Here is a 23,902-nt window from a genome sequence, read left to right as displayed (position 1 = left end):
AAATGCATCATTAATAATACAATAATCATATATTTAGAATATATAACAATCTGAGTGGGTGCATTCTGCATTATGGGTACTTTTTACTTACATTTTGGTTCTGATACTTGTCTTTTACTTGCAGTGGAGTAATTTCAAGTTTATTAGTACTTTTACTTATGTAAGGGATCTGAACACTTTCTCCACCCCTGCTGTCGTGCTAAAGAGTCTGAAACAATGTTGGCTTTTGTCAGGATCCATTCACATGATTTTCCAGCAATGTACCTTTCATGCTTTAAAGTGACAGTGACAGCAGCCTTGAGTGAAGTGCAACCAGGGAAATCACTTTTGAATAATATTGCATAAGCTGTCTTGGATTGCATCTGTTTATTCTGGGTTATTTGTGTGCTTTTAAGGACAGCCCCCTTGCCCCAAATATGTTTGACAAATTACAGCACCCATAATGCACCGAGGCCACCCGGGCTTTCTATGGTCTGTATGTGTTTGTGTCTGTTTCTGCCTCTGGAGAGACGATGTGCCTCTTTAGAACCTAATTTAGCATGCTTCATTCTGTGTTTCCATGCCAACCCCACTAGGTCAACCAATGAGAGGCTGCGGAATTTGGGGGGGTTGGGGGGGAGGGGCTTAGAAACATGAGTGCCTTGATGAGCACATTCACAGTAAACGTGCTAATAAGAGCATTAAATTGAATTATAGCAATTAGCATCATCATAATGCTCACATTTTGAGGCATATTTTATATAGATTATTTGTTTAACAGATGCTGTGTTGGCGTTGACCTGAGCTGGACCAGTCACACAAAATAAAAATAAAAAATGCTGAATTTTGTCTGAGACAACCCATCTGTTCACACCTACGAAAGCTAAAAGATATGTATTTATATGAATTTTTAAAAGCAGCAGCTTACAGTAGATAATATTACATTCCCAGAAAGTCTTGTTTTTGAGTTTCTGAGACGTTTATATTTTTTCTGGTATACTATAGTGGTATTATCAGGGCTATTATAAGATAAATAAAAGGCAACTCCTTTCAAAGGATCTAGTTTAGCTTCAATACAGACGCACTGTGCAGCCCTAAATAAAAGGACTTTCAATTCACATGATGATACATTATGTTGACATAATGCTATGGTGCTCAATATCCATGGGAAAACACATTTTCCTACTATTTTAGGATTTAAAAAGCTTTTTTTCCCACATATAAATCAAAACTTTCTAGAACCAAGAGTTTAACATAATCACGTTTTTACAGCCTGTGAAACCTATTTAAAACACCAAGTAACCATAACATTACCAGTTCATAATCAAAATTATTTATTCTTATTCATATTGAAACACGACATGAAATGCCAATGATATAAAACTGTATCATAATCGACTAAAATTACCATTGTTCATACACAAAATATAAATTTATTAAAAAATTGTACATATATGGGGTAATTCATTTGGTTTCGAAGCTCACACAGTGGGCGACAGTGTGCGGTTGAGATGTAAACATCAAAGATACCTCTGTTCACGGAGAAGCATCTCATCTGCAACACTGTCAGCTCTGCAGCCTCACCTGCACTCTGCAGTCTGTCAAACAACAGCCTGGTGTTAAAGTGATACAGTCAGACTGTCAAAGGATATACAGATCAAACATATAGATTTTTATAAAACATTCAAAACAAAATTATTTTAAAAAATCATTGTGTTCAAGATCCTGAACATGATTTTTGTTTTGTTTCCAAATCTCAAACATGACATGCATGTACTTATAGATGCACATATTTAATATACAAGCATGAGAAAATATGGATCACTGAAGAGTACTGCTCAGGGCATTACGTCATGTCAGTGCAATAACTCTGCACTGAGGACCTCTGCTGGTGAAAAAGCATATTGAAATGCGTATGTGGAAGTGGTGACGCAGTACATCCAGCATCACTGCTGCACAACATGGCCACATTACATCAGGCCTGCAGCCTCTACTATAGATAGAGGGAGCTAGCTGCACACTGGCTCTGGACACATCAATGTGACTGGAGCAGATTTTTCTACTTTTATGAGAAGAATATTACAATTACAAATAATTATAATAACAATAAAACCTGAAAAGTGCCTGTATTCATGTCTCCTTCATGACTGAAGTTTGCATATGTGGACAAAAGTCCAATTTAAGACTTAGAATGAAAGTGATACAAAGAGACATGCATATGGTTTGAAGGACATTCAGCTGTGCTTTAAATAAGCAGACAAGACCAGCTTATGCTTGTAGTCTGGCAGCAGCAATGAAATGCTTGAGTTAAAATGTGAAATACTACTTATACTCACTACATTTGAATATTAGTGACAATATAGATATCTGAGTTGAAACAAAAATGTGCATTTTTGCAAATACAAATACAGACGGGACGCTGGGAAAAGCTCACCAATAATTTGTGATCCACAAAGCCTAACGTCCAACCAGAAGAAGAAGGAGGAGGCAAAGAAACAGAGGTGGACCTACAACTTACACTCTGTTTTGAACATGTCAGATACAAACACTAAAAATGTAAAATTATAGAAAGCTGTCTGGCAGATATGCCTCTGTGATAGACAAGCAGCATCAGTATGTACCGCAGTTAAGAAGTGTAGCAGATGTTGCATTTCCAATCATTTAGAAGCTTCCCTGATTGAGTTTTTGAATAATTAAGAAAAACATAAAAAGGTAGAGTATGAGAGAAGCAGAGGTTTTGTTCTAAAGCTGGAGCTCTACTGATTTATCTGTTGATTTTATTGTCTGATTTTGGCCTATTACAGACATATAGTATCTATCTGTTTCAGTGTACATGTTCTCCAATATGTGCCTATATTAAAATTCCTTTATAGAATATTTAATGCAGAAAACAATGCTTGGGACGATTTAAAATGGTTTTAGCTATTTTGTTTATTTTTATTTATTCTTTCTTTTTTCAGTTTCTATACTTATATATCATGTAATATAATTCTTAATATTCTTTAATAAAGTTTTTTTTTTTAGGAAAGCAGCTCTGGGCACCTTTGCATCGTCACATAGAAGGGGGGTATTAAATTCCATCCAATACTTGTTGTGCTCTAGGAAAACGTGCAAGATTTAGTGATGCTTCAGCCTCTCATGGTACATAAACAACAACAAAAATAACTAAATAGCTTAATTATGACACTATGTATACATTTTGTTGATCTGGTATACATGATTATATTATAAAGTGTGCTTCTGAGCATGAGTTGTAGGCAACAAATAATACAATTGTAAACAGAAGTTGATTTTTTAGTTGACCTGATGAAATCTCAGCCGTACACAACGCGTGTTTGCTGTAATGTTACTATGATCAAAGTCCCACAAACCTTCTCATGTGACAAACATTTACCAATGAAATTTAGCGGTGTGGACTGTGGTCTGTTGGGATCAGCTACACCATGAAATGCATGTGTCCCTCTGCACCCGTAACCATAACATCCATCCAGATGCGCATGGCCTCAGGCGACGGAGCCACCATGTAGTACACCCGATCGTGGGTCTTCACACTGAACGTCAGCGAGGGATTGGGGCTCTTGGGTGCAGAAGTGAATGTAATGTTGAGAAAAAAGAGAATAGAGGGGACAGGGGTGAGGTGGTGCATGTGTGTGAGGGTGAAAGACAAATGAAGGGGAAAAAAACAGAAGATGTCAACGTTATTCAAAGAAAATGAGGCATGTGTAGCCACATGCCAGAAATCAGACACACAAACATGCATGTAGACTGACTTACTTTGTGTGCATTCTTTAAATGGTCATAGTACACCTCCTCTATGGCTTGGAAGTAAATGACTCCTTTCATCTTGGTCTCATGTTTGTCTGCAGCAAGAACATAAAGAGAACACTGTGATCAAAGCTCGGCCAGCATCCAAAGTATGCTAGCATACATGTTGCAGTAACTTTTGAACCCAAAGATGTTTCATGGCATTTTTTGCTCCTTTTACATTTGACCCACTATGTAATACCTTGTGGTACACTACAATAAATAAATCCTGCAGCTCTATGAAATCAGCTAAATCATGGCTAGAAGTGGGAACAACTCAATAATGTATTAAGTGCAGAATAACAGGGTTATAATGACATAAGTCATAAAAAAAGAAAAAACGCAAGTTCAATTTGTCTGATAAATTATTTTTAAAAATTGGAATAAAATGGAATTTATATATACAACAATTTTCCAAGTGCCAAGTGTCATGAATATCAGAAAAAAAAAATTGGGTCTCCACATGCTATACATGTTGAACTGTTTGCATTTTACAAACTCTCCTGTCCTCTCCTCTCTGCTCTGTGAAAACAGAAAGTGAATATTTGTCACATTGATTCAGCAGAATCAATCATGGCTTCACAGTGTCGCTGAGGAGCAGAATTTAATGTTTTAACAGGATCTAGTTATGACAAACTTTTTTTTTTCGTGATGTTTTAAATGAGACCTGTAGAATGAAGTGAGTGTACCAGGAGAAGTAATATTTCAGTTTAAAGCTTTGTTTTGGTTACCCTTCTAGCAGAAACATTGGGGCCTATGATCTGTTCAAGACTGATAGAAAGTTCAAATTCCAGCAATAATGCCTGTTTTTACAGTTTCTTGCAGTTACAGTTTCAAGATAAAGGTGTATTTTTGGCGATGTGTGAAAGAAAATGTACTCTTCAATCTGGCGACAGGTTGGTGGGGTTCAAAGCGGCAAATTTAGAGCAGAGAACTGAGGGCAAGAGTTCCTCACCTGCATAGTAAGTCAGCGTCCTGCGATTCTGGTCGAAGACAAACCAGCGTTTCTTCCAGGTCTTAATCTTGCCGCCCATTTTAACCAGGAAGCCTCGGCAGGTTTTATCAGTGATGGCCAGATGGAAGCAGGCATCTGGGTTGTGTCCAGCTGCCTCGATATGGCCGTGAAGATCAAAGTCATCTTTCCGTACAGGGAGGTAGCGAGTCAACAGCCGGGACTATTGAAAAAGCAATTAAATAAAAGATTGTTCAAGGAGTATTTAAACAAAGTTTCTGGTGGAAAAACACCACATTTCAACTTCTTCTCTCCAGTGATTCTGAATACCTGTGATCTTTGTTTCTCCCTGAGCTTCACCTCTCTCTCTACAAGTTTCTGTCTCCTGCTCGTCTCCTCCTGCAGCCGTTTCTCCAGCTCCTCTCTTCTCCTTCGCTCCTCCTCCAGAGCATGCCTGCGCATCTCCATCTCACGCTCCTGCACATGCAACATAGTGTCAATTACACATCAGACATAAACATCCCAGAAGTTTTGGTCAGGTTTGTTTGGCACATTACCCGATGCTCGAGGAGTCTTTGCTTCTCAGCTTGGGCCTCTCGGAGTAAACGCTCCATCTCCTCGATCTTCGCCATATTGGACGTACTGGCACTGATTGAAATGGAAAACAAAAACACAACAAGATCCAGATTTCTCTGATAAGTGCAAAATTACACTCATGCTTATGGAAAATAGATCATAAATTAAAAAAAACAAAACAAATCTAGATGACAGAATACATACTAACAAAAACAAAACATTTAAAAATGAAGCCATGCAAACATACTTAAGGCTTTTTTTTTTTTTTTTTACAAATACTGAAAATAAATACATAGATTTTTTTTTATTTTTTTTTACAAAATGTATAAAATATTCACAAAAAGGTAACTAAGGTAAGGTCAATAACACGATTTTGTGACTTCCCTGACAACAAATGTGTAAGTGCCCCTTTAAAAGGGATCATTTTCAGGAGCGGTGTTGTACAAGATTGCTTAGAGAGACTAACCCTTTAAAAAAAGAAAGACAAACAATAACACAAACATAAAAACATGTCCAACAGGGACAGCGGTAAACCAGCAACTACCATGTTCTGTGAGGTAAAATTGCTGTTTTTGTCAAAAGAGTCTGGTAATGGAGTCTTTGAATGAAGCATGGATAATAGCTTTAGAACCCCATCGAAAAGTGCTGATAAAGCTGTCAAAATATTCTAACTTAATCTGAAATAGTTTATTTTAAGGTGGCTAAAATATATTGTGCTGCTGACTCCAGTACTCTTGCCTGCTTCTCCAAACTTTGGGCAGGTTAACCGCTTTGATATTTACCTCATATAACCCCACCTCAAGAAATCCAAAGTATCCCTTTAAACACAACAAATTACCATGAAAATTACAGGGGCTGTGACTGGATTCGCTAATGTGCATGTGACAGTGAGAAAGAGTGAGGAGAGCTAGATAACATTGATATATTTGTCCCTGCTCTGTCACAAAGCACAGCCTCTTCAAAAACCAAAAGCTTTTCCTCTTTCTGTTCCTCATCATCTCCTGCAGCCTTTAATCTCAAACTTAATTTCTAAAAATAAAACTCCTCTTCTCTTCTGACTCACACATTTTTGCTCCGTCTAAACTTTTTTTCAAAGCATCATTTTAAGCAGCACGTCATCGTGCTCTCTCTCTCTCACCTGGAGATGTTGTCCGGGGAGCAGGCGGAGAAGCTGGTCTCCAGGCTGTCAGAGCTGTCCACACTGACGGTGTCTGAGGCCTGGCTGTTGTCTGGGTAGGAGAAGGAGTCCAAGAACATGCTGGGCTCAGAAACCATCCTGCTGCAAAAATCACTTCTTCTCTGTCTTTCTTCATTCATGTGTGCATGGCTGTTGCCTGCTGACAGAAGGAAATATTACAGTGAGAAAGTGGACATGAATGTTAAAGCTTGTGCTTGCTGGGCTGCTCAGGCTAAGTTTTAAACAGTGAATCGGTATCAACCATGTCACTCTCGCTCCAAACTTAGGCCAAATTTTGGGTAGGAAAAAATTGCATAGCCATTTTCACAAGGGTTCCTCTCAACCTCATCTGAATATCTGAAAAAAATGTTTAATAAATGTTTTTATGGGTTTTTTGGGGTACCCACAAGGCTCCCCTTAACAGACAAATATCTAACTAATCAACCTACGGGCTTATGACAAAAAACAACAAGCAATTAATCATGATTTATCACAGCTAATAGTCAAATTAATTCATAGGATTTAATTGATTAAAAGCCCTATAAAGCACAATAACAGGGTTGCAGTTTGTTAAGAAGTTTGCCTAGTGGGATCAGAACTTTATTTTTTAAAAAGCCAGCTGAAGCAACAAGGCCAAGATAGACTGACTGAGGTCTCCTGTCTTCCTTTTTTTTAAATATAAAGCAAAATATTTAGCCCACGAAACAAATACTTAATAGTACTTCTTTATTATTTGGTAGTTTATTTTTAAATATGTGCGTATTTTGTGTGTATGTATATATTTATATATTATTATTTTATTATTGATAGTATTTTATTTTTATTATTTATTTATTAATTTATATATTTTTCTCCCTTTTCCTTCTGTTGTTTAAAAACAAAAAACAATAATGTGTTGTTTAAACAATATGTGTGATGCCTGTGTCATTTCTGACTACCAATAAAAATTGAAATTACAACCTGTGTTAGGCTAAGTTGTATACATCCATGAATTACAAAAAATGATCTTATCTTCAAACAAGTTTCTCAAACCTGTTTACATGTATCTAATGAATTATACATAGCTCAAAGTGCCGATACTTTGTATGTAACTTGCTTTGAGTGAGCTGTGCAAGCAAGTAATGTGCCTGAAAATCAGAAATTCCTATCTGATATAATGTACAGTACTTCTGTGAGTACAACCATGTTGTCTTTGATGTCAGATTTGGACTAAATGTTGCTCTCTTTGTGCCGTGCCACAGATTCCTGCTGTCCTACATGTGAAACGCCTGAGGTTTCGACCCAGTCACACAGTATAGATCTGATGAAGACAAGATGCGACAGTCCAGTACTCTGACTCACTCTTGGGCAGGCGGCGGGTGTTCAGGTCCCGGGGAGAGAAGCTGAAGCCTTGAGGGATCACGCTGCCACAGCTGGAGCTCTGGGACAGCGGCAAGTGGGTCTGAGGAGGAAACAGCAGCACACACGCTGGTAAAGATCACGATCTAAAACCTTTACTACAAACTGAAAGTATTTCATGGGCTGGGTGGATGTTGTGAGACTGTGAATTCCTGTCTGGGTGGGTCATTCCCCAGGGACAAAATGCTGAAATCTGTCTGGATACAAATAATGAGGGCAGTGAAATCCCCTTTTCTGCAGTCCAGAATCAGAGTAAGGCCTCTCCCATAGCACTGTAGTATCCTTTAATTATAGTCAAGTCGTCCTTTAAGATTTGAAACCCTAATTTTGATCATGCCACCTTTAAAACTGGGTTAGGCAAGTTTCCTGCAGCTCTCCCTTCTCTGTCACAGAAACATGCACCAATTAATTTTAATTATCCTGATCGTGATTCCGAGGCTGTTAAGACGTTTAGGAGGTTTTTGCTTTGTTTTGCCAACCTGTTGGCCTGTACAGCTCTATACGATAACATATTGTGATTTGAAGCTCTAGTTGAACCTGAATTAGTTGCAGCTGTGAGTCTTTGGCTTTGAAACGCTTTGCCCATATTGCCAGATGATTTTTGTTTGTATTGTCAGACTCTCTTTTAGTTTCTCTACCTTATTTGGGTTGCTTTGCAGTGTGAGCAGTTGTTGCTAATCCTGGAAAAGCAACTTCTGGCCTGCACATTTCTCTGCATTTGGAGAACAGCCAAATAGATTGACCTTTCTCTGAAACAACCTGTGATTGAAGTCTCCCATCACAGGCGAGATTATCTATAGCCTGAAAGCAGAGCCAAGAGGAGGTGAAGAAGTCTAGTTTTCCCTCAGACTACTTCAATTCCAGTATGCTGAAAGCCCAATGATGCCCAAAAACCCTGCCTACTTCAGGTATAATGTCTGCTGAGATTACTTTTGACAGGAAGGTAATAACCTTGGGAGAAAGCGTGCGTCCCAGCGATCTGCCGTAAGAGGTGAGGAGCTGCTGGCTCCTCCTGTGAGGTAGGCTGTCCATCGGGTGGGAAGAGTTTTCTTTACTGCTTCTCCTCCTTTCCTTCAGGGAATGCTGCACAAAGGCCAGGAAAGGATTACCAGGACTTCTCATCAGCAACACCGAGAGTTTGTAAAGATAAAGGAGTGTCCGTCACTGACACCAACCTCTTTGATGGCTGCAGGGTTGGTGGTGAACTTCTGCCCCTCAGACAACTCTGCATACTTTCCTTCCAGAGATGCCAGTTTCTCTCTTTCCTGCAGACATCAGGATAACATCTTTAAGTAAATTAAATCAAATCTTCACTGCATCAGCATGCAAAAAGTGTTCTTACCTTCTGAAGCATGACAAGCAAATTGTTTTTCTCTCGTTGAAAATTCTCTCTTTCTTGCTGAGCCTGTAAGGTAATCTGTGAGGACTGTTTCTTCAGCGTCAGGAGTCTTTCCTGTGACAAAAAACAACAACAAAACAGTACAATATCACCACACAATATCCTACGACTTTATACGAGGCAAATAATGTTGTCACCTTATCAGATACTGCAGGTGTGTTTTTATTTGGAGCAGCAGCAGAGGGAACAAGAGCAAATCCTCATTTTAGGATGAATTTTTTTCTTTCCTACAACTACATATTCTCTCTGTGGTAGTGCCGTCATTTGAAAAATCTGTGAATTTTCTCTGTCTTCAACACTACATAAACAGTACTTCATGCTTACCATTGTTGGTATTGCTGTTTCTTGTAATTAGTTCATGCTTTGTTCTGCCAATCTCACAATTTTGCAGCTTTATTTTCATGCACAACCTGTAGTAAGATTAATGACAATAAACCACAAAGAAGTATTTGTAATAAACAAAAAAAAAAAAGATTAAAATGGTCACCGCAAAGGTTAGATTAAATACTGAATAAATGCACTTTATCTAGTAATATTAGAAACTTAAGACCCAAACTCTAATTATGTTGTTTTTTAAAAAAAACGTCTGACAAGAAGTCTACTCGTTAAATGAGAATCATAATATTTCTATGGGCTTGTAATTGAAACCTCAACAGAAAGAAAAAGAGAACAATAAGACAGTGTGTTGGTATGAACATGCAGTAAAAAGGCCACACTAATACTTAACATCTGCTTTTTCTAAACCAAACACAGCACATATTCCAGAGGTTATCATGCTCCATAAATCAGATATTATTGACATTTAACAGTGATGACGTGCCAGTACTACCTGCAATGTTAAACATGCAACACATGCTACGTGCACACTCAAAAAACCCTCACTCGCCTTACCTTGCGTGTGACGGTAAGACGCTGGCACTCTGCAATCTCTCGCAGCAACTCTTGGTTCTGACTTTCTTTTTCCTCGTCCTGATTAATTTCTCTTTCCAGCTTCTGAAACTCCAATTCCTCCAAACTTTTTGTCTTCTCCTCTGCCTCCTGAAAGCAGCACAGATGTACACACATGACCCCAATTAGACAATAAAGTAAAAGTATATAAATAGATAGGAGAATACAGTGCTTAATAATTGTAACTACTGTGGGCACAAGAAATTAACTATCCAGTCTGTGTGATTTTAGCAGAGCATTCAACCCCAAGCCATTTCAGGATGTTTTTTTGGTTGTTGTTTTTTACATTTTACTTACTGTGGCCTTGTATTTCACTGCAATACAGTGAAGTCCTGCAGCTCTAATAAATCAGCACAATCATGGCTAGAAGGGGGAAAAACCTTAAAATGTCTTTCATGCAGATATAATGACAAAAATCATAAAATTACATTTATCAATACAACATTTTTCCAAGTCCAACCAATCCTGTCCTCTCCTCTCTGCTCTGTGTAAACAGCCTGCAGTGAATATTGTAACGTGACCATATTGTCTCAGCAGAATCAATCATGGCTTCACAGTGTCGCTGAGGAGCAGAATTTAATGTTTTTAACATGTATCTAGTTATTCAAAAACAGTTATCCAAAACGGTTTCTTTTTGGCAACATTTTAAATGACACATTTAGAATAAAGTGATTTTGACAGAAATATCACAGCTTTTAAGCTTCCCTTTGGTTGTTTTTTCTAACGGAAAGCTAGGATCAGTTCAAGAACTGTCAGAAAGTTCAAATTTCGATGATAATGCCTCGAGTTCAGAGGGTGTAATAAGTGTTAAATCTTGTGTCCTTCAAAGTGATGTCAGGTTTCAGGAGATTATAGTTTTCCACCAAATTGGAGTCAGATGCCTTGACATTTTTTTTTTTTTTACATATGGTAACTATTTGGGGTCCTTCCCAAATATGGGTCTAAGAGATACCAGGGCAAAAACAGAAGTTGTGAATGTGAGACAGGAAAAAGAGGAAGGTGTGGAGGATTACAAAGAACAAGGTTGAGAGAGAAAATAAAGGTGCAAAATGGAACAAATTGGGAAGAAAAGAATAAAACAGATCGAACAGGTGTAAAATGAGACCTGAGGTATTTGAGTTTTCTGTGAGTCTTGGCGCTCGCTAACATGAGCTAATTTGTGAGAATAAACTGTGATGTATTATCCATTTGAGTTAGTTTAAGCAGAGTACCAGAAGAATACTGCTGCAGAGAAGGTCAACTAAGGTCTTTGTGCAGAAACACAGTATTTTATTATTATAACCCCCTTGCATCTGGTATTGTCATCATTTCCTCTTGAAAACATAATTTGTTTGTTTGGTTTTAAAGGAAATGTAATTGAACTCATGTCAGAGGAAACTGTGGTTGCACTGAACCTGATCCCTAAGAGTTCACTTGAGCTGCGGCTTTAGTGAACCCGTGTCCACATACTATAGTTAAAGTATGCAGGTATAATAAGCAAAATGTACTTAAAGTAATACAATTACTTAAAGAAAGTCTCTGTTATACTATTATATACAGTATTATATCAATGTAGTATTATTTACAATGTTTGTATTGTCCAAACAACAGTCCAGACCTCTAAATTATTAAACAAATGCATTATATATTTTCAAAGGAAAAGCAGCAAATCCCCATATTTGAGAACCGGGAAACCATAAAATGTTTTTGCATTCAAAATAATAATATTTAATTTGTTATATTTATATATTCTATTAACTTATTGATTGAATACAATTTTAAGTTGTACTTATATTATACTTATAAATATTGGGTGATTTAATTCATAACAAAACACATTTAATAAACTCTTTATGTTTGTATGCAAACAACTTAATTTGTAGAAGAATTAAAGCAGATGGGTAAATGAAGTGGGGTAAAAAGTGCAATATTTATCTCTGAAATGTAGTGCAATAGAAGTTGAAAGTTTCATGAAATGAAAAGTAAAATACTTCAAATTTGGGTAACACTTTACAATAACCATCATTTATAGATGGTAAATAGACCATTTATAAATGGTAAACAGATAGTTTATTAAAGTTTAATCATCATTTATAAACCGTATATAGGCCATTTGGTTGGTAAATAGAAAATGTATTAATGTTGAACTATAATTTATAAATGCCAAATAGATGGTATATTAATGTAAGTTGATAGTAACTTTATTATTAACAAACAATGACATTATAATTATTAGTTTATTAATAGTTTTGCACTCATTATAACATGTTAACACCAATGTTAAGTATGTAAATTACTTAAAAATGATTCAAACATCTTTAAGAAATTGTTTGAAAACATTTAAAGATTAAATATGTATAGCACTTTGTAAATGGTTAATAATTGGTTTATAAACCATCTATAAACACCACTTAGATGGTTATTGTAAAGTGTTACCCAAATTTGTACTCAATTATAGTGCCTGAGTAAATGCACTTTGCCTCTGAATAGGTCTACCAAAAACCTATCATAGTTTGATAATGTTATATATCGTTTTACCTGTGACTTCTCAGTGTGGCTCGTCTTCTCAGCACCATGAAGCTTTTCCTTCAGTTGGTCCAGAAGCTCCTTTTCCCTCTGCAGCTGCGCCACCTCCGACTCCTGCTCCCCCTCCAGCAGAGCACACTCCACCTCTGTCTGCAGAAAACAGCAGCACAGAGTAAAGCAAACTGATTTATACATTTATGAGTAGAAAACTCGCCAGAAAAAGAGCAATAAGCATAACTTTTGCAGCTTCCTCACATCCTGCAGGGAAACATAAACAACATGCAGGGCTAAAGGATGAGAAGAATAACAGCAGTAAAGTTTATGAGGGTAAAATGACATTATAATGAGCTGTCAGAACATGAAATATATGTGAGCGTATGATATTTTCACAGTAGAATAACAGTTTTAAAATATATAATGGCTTCATGGTATCACAATATACAGTAAAAGACAAAAATAATAACACATTTTTAAAATGATCATTTATCATTTCACGCATATTTTATTAATGTTTTAAAAATAATGTAATTATTATTATTTTATTATTGTATCATTTGCATACTTATTTTATAAATATTTTACTTTTTAAACAATGGCAGTGTTATTATGGTTTTATCAATCACAATGACTCTTAAAAAATTAAAACAGAGGGTTTTTCAGTTGAACAAAGAAATTATGATAATTTAAATAATAAGTTAATATATATACAACCAAGATTCCAAAAAAAAGTTAGGACACTGTGAAAAATATAATGTAAACAAAGAAAGCATTTATTTGCAAATCATTTGTGAATCTTTTATTTTTTGTATATACTCTGATTTGATGCATTCTTATATTTTACACAGTATCCCAACTTTTTTGGAATCAGGGTTTTAATTGTTTAAAACTTGAAACCATTTTTTAATTTTGTGTTAAAATAAATAAGGAGGCTGCTGGACTCCACTGGGATTGAGTGATGCTTGAGTGATTAACTTAAACTTAATTTATCTCACAATAGAAAATTCAGGTGTCAGTTTATACTGCACTGAGCGCTCTACCTCTCGGACAGACTCCTCCATCTGGTTGTCCAGGTCTTTGATCTTCTGCTCCAGCTCCTCGATGTTGTTCAGAACTTGGATCCTCTCTTCCTCTATGTGCGTTACTTCCTGTTTCAGCTGCACGCTCTCCAAGGCCTGTCGTGACATCAGGAATGCATAAAAATGCTTGGCTGCACAGGGCAGTTCACATGCAACTAAATACTTGTATATTAGTGTACATTTAAGTAAGCAAGCGTGATAAATAAGGTTCCAATAAATTATTGTCAGACAATGGGAAATTCATATGATTATGTATTATTCAGTGGATGAATTTAAAGCCAATAATAGGACTGAAAAAGAGAAATTTTATCAAAATTGCGATATGGAAAAGGTCAGCGAGTCAGCTGGTGGGTATTTAATTAATAGACATGTGGAAGTGCTTAACCCTCTGAACCCAATTTTAGGGATGTTTTCTTTCAGCTATCACCAAAAATAGAACGTTAATCATAGAAAGAAACTGCAAAAACAAGCATTATCAACAGATAGATCATAGGTTATGAATGTTTCGGTTGGAAAAAGTAACCAAAACAAATCTTAAACTTGTGATATTTCTGTCGAAATCACTTTATTCTACATGTCTCATTTAAAACGTTGACAAAAATATTAAATAATTAAATTCTGCGCTGCTCACTGACACTGTGAAGACACGATTGATACGTCACGTAGCAAATATTCACTGAAAATCACTGCAGGCTGTTTTCACAGAGCAGAGAGGAGAGGACAGGAGAGGAGAGGTTGGAAAAATGGAAATAGTTCAAAATGTATAGCATGTGGAGAACTAATTTTTTTTCCAATATTCATGATACTTGTGGGCACTTGGAAAAGTTTTGTATATATAAATTCAATGTTCTTCCAATTTTAAAATCCACCTTTATCAGAGAAATTCAACTTGTGTTTGTTATTTTTTCATGATTTATGTCATTATAGTGGTGTTATGCTGCACAGAAGACATTTTTGATTTGTTCACACTTCTAGCCTTGATTGCACTGATTCCAAAGAGCTGCAGGACATATATATTGCAGTGAAATACAAGCCCACAGAGAGTAAAATGTGAAAAGAGCAAAAAAACGCCTTGTTGGGGTTCTGAGGGTTAATGCTGAAAGTTTTTACTAACATTAGAAACTAATTTTTTCCACACATAAAATCTGTTGTTAAACTAATTTACCAGCCAGTGGAATCAGTTTTTTATGGATAAGATGACAGCAGCTGCTGTTTTAACTCATCCACAGCTGGATCGCTGACAACAGTGGCAGGATTCTTTTCTCCATGGTGTAATGGAAATCTCTATCAGTACGCTCCACTGCCAGTCACGCTCAAGTACTCCCACATATTTCATCGTCTACCAGCAAACATTCATTCATACTCCTACATGGGTACATTTAAAAGATCCTGTATTAGCAGGTATTCTCTCTTTAAGGAGTCGGAAGGATTGTTTTTGTGTCACAGTCTCATGTGGCCGACAGCTTTAGGATTTATAGTTTCCCAGGCGCTCTTTCTTCCTGCACTCACTGCTCTGAGCATGCAGATGGTGGAAGAGACGGCATTTGGACTCTATAAACCTGTATCACAACTGACAATGGTCTCAACTTGGAAATCTAATATAAATCTATACAAAATAACCTGGGTTACCTGTGTACATTCTCATTTTCACAAGTTCTTCTATCCATTTAGCCTCAGCAGAAAGGTTCAAAACATCTGGAAAAACACGTCTTTGCCATCCATACACACTAACATTCTTATACACACACACACACACACACACACACACACACACACACACACACACACACACACACACACACACACACACACACACAGAAACACACACACGCACAGTTGTGCATGTGCTCACACACACATGAGGCACACTAATTCTCTTTGGGATAAAGTCATTTCCTGTTCCCCTGAGTTTGAATGGCTGAGTGGTGAAACAAAAACGAGGACTTCTTCATTAAAACCAGACGCACCATTAGGTTGTTACTGCTGCAGAGTGTGGAAAAGAAAAAAAAAAGGAAAAGAAGCTGCATTTTTACAGAGACAGATACTCAGCGGCACTAGGACTGGGACAGTGGAGGAGGGCCTTAAATCACAGCGTTTGATGCCTAAAATTGCAGCGTTTGATACATTTGACATATTTATATTTGCAGATTAAACATGTTTGTTCATTTCTCAGTATGTGCAGCAAAGCTCCTCACAGAGTTGATGAGAGAAAGGTTGAGGCCAAATCGTAGAAACATGAAAGCTGTGAGGAGGTCTTGTGTAACTGTGATTTCCCTGTTTATGTGTCTGAACAACCCACACAAACAGGAAATGTACAAACTGCTGTGATTGTGAGGAATCAGCGTTAACCAAGAGATGTTTTGGGTAAAAACTGTGCAAGACACCCACTAAATCCAACCACCATGGATGAGTTGTGAGCATCTGACTCAGAGGCTACACAAGGGCTTCATGACATATGTTTGCACTTTTTATCCAGACAAATCCCGTTTGAACATAATATCTGGCAAAATTTGTCATTGGGCCACATTAACCCCTTTAACACTGCTGGTTGTAAAATGTAGGTTAAAAGCAGCTGTAAGTTTCAATATATCTTGAAAATAATTGTACAAATGGTTTGCAGAAAAATTCAGTTCTGTGGAACAGTGTGTGTGTGTGTGGGGGGGGGGGGGGGGGGGGGGGGGGTGAAAGCGTTTACGCTGATATTACAAAAGGTAAACAAACAAAGATCAACAAGCAATCAGCAGTCTGATAAACTGCATTCCACAGGAGGGGTGTGTCCCATTCCGCTTCACTACAGCTCGGTCATCTCCTCACTCACTTTAACACTCTTTCTGCAGCAGGAAGTAATTAAGAGGAGGCGAAGAAAGGATGGGAGGAAAACTCAAATTCAATAAGGAGAAGTATATGGATATATTTGAGACAGAAGCTTTTGGGTCTTTTAAATCAAAAACATTCAGTCCATTATTAGGAACTTTACCTCCTGATGGGTTTTTTCCAAAACTAATAAGGAGCTTTCTTAAAATTAAATATTATTAATAGATTTTTCTCATCAGTCATTTTCAATTTTTAATGCCTGTGCTTACTTCCCTCTGTCACAACGTTTGTGTAAAAAAGGCCCACGATGACCAGCAGTTTTATGGTGCAATAGCCTGCTGGTACAGTAAAAGACTGACATTAAAATTCTACTTTTTTACATTTAAAGTAACTCCTATAATACCAGAAATGTAAAAGGTTCTTTGTGGGCTTTTCTTTGGTGCAATTTTTCACTATTTTTGTTCATTCTCAACCTAATTTCTACCTGAAACAATGAAAAACTAGCGAGAATATTGGATTTATAATGATCAAGAGGTCAGAAAAAAAAAAAACAGATCAATGCTAATGTTGCTCCCTATCTGCTAGATAACATGTTAGTTAACAGGTCAGCACTGTGGCTTTGTTAGCTTATCTTGTTGTTGTTGTTCTGTCTCAAAGTGTACAAAAAAAACCCAATGAATGCAACTTCCATTTGGTTCCAAAATGTATGTACCATGAAAATGTAATTAGTAACTATAGCTTGCTTGTTTTTTAAAGAATATAATCCTTGTAGTATTGTTGGTCATCTGTGGCTGATATTGCTGTTTGTATAATTGCATTCAGTGTTCAAATATTAACTAATGAAAACAGCAAATATAGTGCATGAAAAAACATACAGACCACCTAAAAAGCTCTTCCTTCTGTTAAGATGGTCCCTGGATTTATTACATCTTACCATTAATTTCATTTAAATTAATCTATAAGTGCAATATTATCTGTGCAATGGTTGCTTTTTCAGCTGTTGACTCTGTCTACATTGAATATAATGTACCTACATTTTATTTTCCTCTTTGTTTGAATTGGTAATATTTTTTATATTTCTACTTGTTTCAATTGTAAATTGTTAATTATTTTTTAAATACTTTTTACTTGTTTAATTGTCAATACTTTCTTGTATTTCTAGTTTATACTGCTTGTTTACTATTTTTTTTATTGAAGCTGCAATACTGGAAATTTCCCTATTGTGGGACTAATAAAGGAAAATCTTAACTCTTATCATATCTAAAAAAAATATCAAAATGCAAGCACAAACTGTGAAAATGTGAATAAAATGTCTAATATAATTCCTAAATCTTTATGACTTGTCAGAATTCAATCTCACCCTCCTGTTTTTTATTTCTAAAAAAAACTGTCGATAAGCATTAATTTGGCAGAACTTACTTTGGCTCTGTGGTGTGTGGAGGGTGAGGGGGGCGCTGCTGTTCAGGCTGATAGCAGGCGAGTGGGACCTGGCCTCTCTGTAGCCGCTCTGCTGACGTGGGCTGACCTGCTGCTCCTCAGCGAGTTGGAAGTCTCTGGCTTTGGCTCCGAAGCAGCTCTCCGGAGCAGCGCCGTTGGGAGAGTCACTGAACACTGACTCATCGTCTGACACCTGCAGCTTCTCCAGCTCCTTATTGATCTTCTGCAGGTCAGAAACAGCTGAGCCCGCCGGCTCCTTCTCCACATGGCCCAACCCAGTGCACAGGCTTAGGATGGTCTCGAGGCGCTGACACTCCTGCAGACGATGATGAATTAAATTACAATGTTTTAGTCATTTTACTGTTAACTTGCATGCTTTTTAACAAGCTGTTAAGAAGCTGTGGATAAGGCAAGGCAAGTTTATTTGTATAGCACAATTCAACACAAGGTAATTCAAAGTGCTTTACATACACATTAAAAACAGCAAGACACAATTGAAAATAGTAAAAACAGTCAATTAAAACAGGGAAATAGAAATAAAAGTATAAATAGGATAAAATAAGATTCAGCAGGATAAAAAAAAGAGATAAAATAATAAAAAGAACAAGTCAAACATTGTGTAGTTAAAAAGTAAGGGCAGTAGAGTAGAGCAGATAAGTGTTAAAGTTAAGAGTACGCTTCAGTAAGCAATAGTGTTTTTAGTCCTGATTTAAAGGAGCTGACCGTTTGGGCAGACCTCAGATCTACAGGTAGTTTGTTACGACAGAAACTCACCAATCTCTGGACTTTCTGCTCCCTGAGTCGTTCATCTCTCTGGTGCAGGTGATAATCTCTTAGCTCCTCTTTCCCATTCAAAGAGCTGATGCTGCCCACTCGTTGCCCTGGACCCAGCCCACCCTTCCCAAAGGACAATCTCCTCTCTCCGAAGCCCAGATCTAAGCCCGTCCCGTCCATCTCTACACCCAGAGAGCTCAGAGAGGCCAGGCTGGCTCTCCTTGGAGTGCTGGGCATGCTTGCTGGTACGGTCACATCAGGCGGCTGCTCCAGCGAGGAGAGACTGCGGCGCTGCCCTGCTGAGCCTCTGTGGGAACCCACTGAGTGTCGTGACGGCAGCGACAGAGCAGGGGGCTCTGCTGCGTTGTGAAGCCGCGGCAGAGAACGACTGTGCATCCCCAGGCTGTTGAGGGAGCCGGTGGAGTACTTCCTCTGCCGAGAGTCTCCTCCAGCTTTGCCCTGAGAGTAGAGCCTGCGACCCATGCGAGGGCTCGACGGCACGCTGGCTGCTCCACTTTTGACCCTGGGAGAACGAGGTAGGTGCTGCCCATAGGAGGAGAGCAGAGAGCTTCCTTCTGCTGCGTTGGAGAGCAACAGACTGTCTTGTGACTGGTGGCGAGGGTGGGAATGACGGAGCAAATCGTTAGAGCTCAGTTGGCGTTCACCTTGGCGTGGCGATGGAGGCACGCTGCTGCTGGTCATGTAGGAAAAAGTTCTGGAGGCAGACGGAGGGCGGTCGGTATTGCTGAGGATTGACAGCGGCCTGGTGGACTGCGAAGGTACACTGAGGTACTTGCGGCTGCACTCGGCTGCCCTCAAGCTGGCCTCCAGGGCGCTCTTCCTGCGCTGCAGCGTCTCCATCAGGTCCTGCAGCTCTGCTTTAGAGCGGGAGCCCCTCAGCAACGTCCCACCCACTGAGCCACTACTGCTGTGCTCCATCTTCACACAGTCTGGGAAAAAGAGAGAGTTGGCAGGGCATGAAATCTGCCCCTTTTTGGAGTATGTAATAGAGACAGGTTTAATGTAACCTACTTAATAAGCACCAACTCAGCTAAGAGAAGTGCTATCACTCATGTGCTGAGTAAGGGGGGGGAAACCAGTGAAGAATGTACGCTCATACAGTTCTGAGCCCAATACAAACACTGGCTCAATCAGTGGTTAAGCCTCTTCTAAAAATGGAAGAATGCTGGTAGACCAAGACAAGAATGCATCATAGTCTCGACTGCAGGGGAAATCACGTCCACCCCGGCCCAGATATCTGAGAGTGAGGACGGTGCCCTGAGTCATGGGTGGCTGGACGCTAAATCATTACAGAGTTGTGATAGTAAAGAATGTCCATGTCCTTTGTCACAAAAACTCCATCATCAATTTGGGTTTTACAAATGAATTCTGGTTTGATGGGTCAAATAAGACGTGTATCATTAACTTAACCCTCAAGCTGTGTCAGGGTATTTTGTCTGTACTTTTTACATTTGACTCACTGTGGCCTTGTATTTTACTGCAGTATATGAGTCCTGCAGCTCTATGGAATCAGCACAATCATGGCGGGAAGTGGGAACAACTCAAAAAGAATGATGTTATAGTGAATTTCACCAATATATTTTTATATATAAAAATAAAATGGAATTTATATATACACAACACTTTTACAAGTGTCCACAAGTGTCATGAATAAAGGGGGGAAAAGTGACTCTCCACATGCTATACATATTGAACTATTTGCATTTTGACATCCTCTACATGCAGCCTCTCTTGTCCTCTCCTCTCTGCTCTGTGTAAACAGATTTCCAGTGAATATTTGTCGCGTGACCGTTCGTCTGTGCAGAATCAAGAGTGTCACTAAGGACACAGGAAAGAAGAATTTAATGTTTTTAACAGGATCGAGTTATTCCAAGCGGTTTATTTGTGGCAATGTTTTGGCACATGTGGCAAAATAAAGTGATTATGACAGAAATATCACTATTTTAAGCTTAATTTTGGTTACTTTTTCGAACAGAAACTTTCATAACTTTTGATCAGTTCAAGGACTGTCGGACTGGTCAAATTCCAATGATAATGGCTGTTTTTACAGTTTCTTTGTATGAAAAATAGTGATTTAACCTAACTTATTTTGTTGTTGTGTTGTATGAGGTATTTATCCATAGTCAGTGAATTACCAACATTTGCAATCAGCATGTGCCCAGTCTGGAGAAGTGCTGCTGAGGACAGGGGTTGCAGAAAAATGTATTTAAGCTTTATATTTATATTTGTATTTTTTGACTTTACAACCATCTATCAATCACTGTCTACACTGCCATCATTGTTTTGAACGTTGCCTCGTGTTGCCTCACACACCTAAATCACGCCTGTAGCTGCCATCAGCGGCTCACAGCACGCTTATTGTTCGAACAACTGGCTATTCAGACACAAACATATTACTTGAGGCCTGACAAGATGGACTTGAGATCTCGTGATCCCACGATTCTCATGTGATCTTGCGAGAATCTAGCTGCAGTGCAAGATATTTTTTAGTCAATCTTGACTGAAAAAAAAGCCTCTGTTTAAAGTTATCCAGATAAACGTGCTTGATTGAGAACTTAACGGATGTTAACTTAACATCCGTTAAGTTCTCAATCAAGCACATTATGTTAACTCACTAAAATGATCTTGTTTATAGTCATTTTGTTGTTTCAGAGGTGGGAGGATACATTTATTTGCAATCTAAAAATGCAGATTACTGTGAGATTTGCTGCACAATGACCCAATACAGTGATCAAAATCAAGAGATATCTTACCTGGGCTGTAGCTCAGTGTGGCCACAGCACTCCTCTGAGGAAGCATGCTGTTCATCACACTGACTTCCTTGCTCTGATTCAGTCTGGGGTGGCAGGATTCAGCTGGGCCCGACGTGCTTTCTTCCCTGAGAAGAGGAAGAAAAGGGAGGGAATCAATATGAAACTCACACAACATGAAAATACCAAATCAACTTCTTGTGTTCATTGTATCATTTCAACTTTCTTTAAAATAGTTTTCTTGCAACGCCACACAGCAGCATCTTTCAATGTAGCAACAAAAGATTTAAAGAACTTCACAGGAAGTTGAATCCATGCCTTGCGGTCTCTCAATGTATCCTCCACAACAATACCTCAATTCAAGCAGATATTTCAGATGTGCATATTTAAACGGAAAGAAAAAAAAACGTTCCTAAAAGACTGAGTAGGAAAACAGATCCGGAGGAAAGTTTTTATGTCTGGCTCAGTGTCTGTCACTAATAAAAACCAAGTCTGAATAGCAGCGCTCTGCACCTTAATCTATCTTTTAGCCCCAAGCCAGTGACCAGTTCTCAAAAGTATTCCCTCTCTTTGAGACAGCAGCCAAAGTCAGGGGGTCACACTGGGTCATTCAGGACTGATTTTTAAACTTCTCTTTATTTCATTTAAACAACATTTATCGCATTAATTGAGTAAAAATACCAAATAATATGCATTTCTTCTGGGCCTTGGTGACTCTACATCTGTTTTTTTTTTTTTTTTTTAACATTTTATGAAGTAAACAATTAATCAGCCCAAGATAAATATATAATAAATAGATTGTATGATGATGAAAACAATACTTATACTGCCTCAAAACTTCAGGTTTTCTGGTGAAGATGTTAAGCAGCCAACAGCACAAAAGAAAGCCAGTCTCTCTCCTCTAAGAAAAAGAAATAAGCCCAATAAAACTACATCGTCGGGTCCCCACACTCCAGGTCATAACTCACAATCTAAGAACAATCACACTGACTGAGGATATTATTGGTTAAAGTGGGATTTTAAAAGTCAGACGTTACTGTTTCCTGAATCTACAGACTCTCTCTCTCATACACACACACACACACACACACACAGCGGAGAAAGACAGAGATGGCTGATCCAAGACTTTCTGCTCCTGCTGTCTGGAGAGAAGGCCTACAGGAAGTAGGGTATCCTTTTACACAGTCACACAATCAATCAGCATGAGTTCATTCTCCAGACCTTCTGAAAAAAGGGGGAAAAAAACCCCAGCCTCAAGTCAGGAGATTTTACTGCATCTCCCAGACCACAGCCGGCAGGATTCTGCACATCATAAACACAGAGAGATGTAAACAGTTTGAGGAATGGCCATGGATAAGAGGTTTTTAACCCTTTGCAGATAAATACTGTCATGTTGGCTCGAGCCATTGTTACCTTACAAGTCTCGCCCACTCTTTTTATTTCCATGGAAAGTATATTTAAAAGAAACAGATGGGAGATTTATTTTAAACAAAATAAGCTCAAAAATTAGTAAGCTCAATATTGTCAGTTTCCATTAATCACTAGGTCTATAAAATGGCAAAATAATGATGATAAATACCTATTTTAATTTACAAAGTGACATCTTCAAATGTCTCTTTTTGTCTGACCAACTGAATATCTTTGTGCAGTGATACACATACAGAAAATGAAAAGCAGCCAACGTTCAAATTAGAAGTGTCTGTTTTGGATCAATTTATCATGAATCATTTATTCATTTCAGCCCTGAAGTCAATACATTCTGATTCAACACCAGGCATCAAACAAAAACTGAGGAATGCAGCTTCAACTGCACTTACTGATATTTTTTAATTTCTTGTGTCATTTTCCAGCAATGTTAAGTCATAAACCTCTAGAGTGAACCACCACCTTTTAGCCTCCTAAAGCCAGACAACTGTGACAGCTCAAAATCAATTTTTGCACATTTCTTTTTGCAGCAGCTTCACATTTTCTACACAAACTCTTAGGTCATTTGACTTTTTCTGCTTACATTTAGCTCTAAATTTGGCAACAACTGTAAAGTATGAATAATCAAGTGTCAATGCATTCGTGCGATTCTCCCAGAGCATCACTGTTTGCAGGATAATTAGGAGCAGACAGAGAAGAAAAAGCGACTAACCTTTAATTTCTCTCCCATTCACATAGTTGCGCCTGAGTTTTCTAGCGTGTGCTGCTGCTGAAGCTCAAGTCCTCTCTCTCTTTCTCTCTCTCCCTCTGTCTGAAACAGCAGAGTAAAGTCTTCCCATGACAAAGGATCAGACAGAAGACCCCTTT

General features: G+C 38.1%; 1 protein-coding gene across 1 annotated transcript; it reads right to left on the bottom strand.

Moving 5' to 3' along the window:
• Nucleotides 1-1,296: 1,296 nt before the first annotated feature.
• Nucleotides 1,297-21,952, bottom strand: phldb2a (pleckstrin homology-like domain, family B, member 2a). The gene is given in 17 exon segments (XM_059352453.1): nucleotides 1,297-3,556; nucleotides 3,754-3,839; nucleotides 4,739-4,958; nucleotides 5,066-5,212; nucleotides 5,293-5,383; nucleotides 6,450-6,648; nucleotides 7,830-7,929; nucleotides 8,838-8,969; nucleotides 9,062-9,151; nucleotides 9,229-9,339; nucleotides 10,177-10,323; nucleotides 12,751-12,888; nucleotides 13,776-13,910; nucleotides 18,048-18,077; nucleotides 18,079-18,381; nucleotides 18,840-19,789; nucleotides 21,614-21,952. Coding segments are annotated over 17 exon segments (3,195 nt in total). The 5' UTR covers nucleotides 21,789-21,952; the 3' UTR covers nucleotides 1,297-3,415.
• Nucleotides 21,953-23,902: the final 1,950 nt, after the last annotated feature.

This window comes from Centropristis striata, chromosome 15 (genome assembly GCF_030273125.1).
Source record: "Centropristis striata isolate RG_2023a ecotype Rhode Island chromosome 15, C.striata_1.0, whole genome shotgun sequence".
In the NCBI taxonomy this organism is placed as follows: domain Eukaryota; kingdom Metazoa; phylum Chordata; class Actinopteri; order Perciformes; family Serranidae; genus Centropristis; species Centropristis striata.
This window is presented reverse-complemented; position numbering and strand designations above follow the sequence as displayed.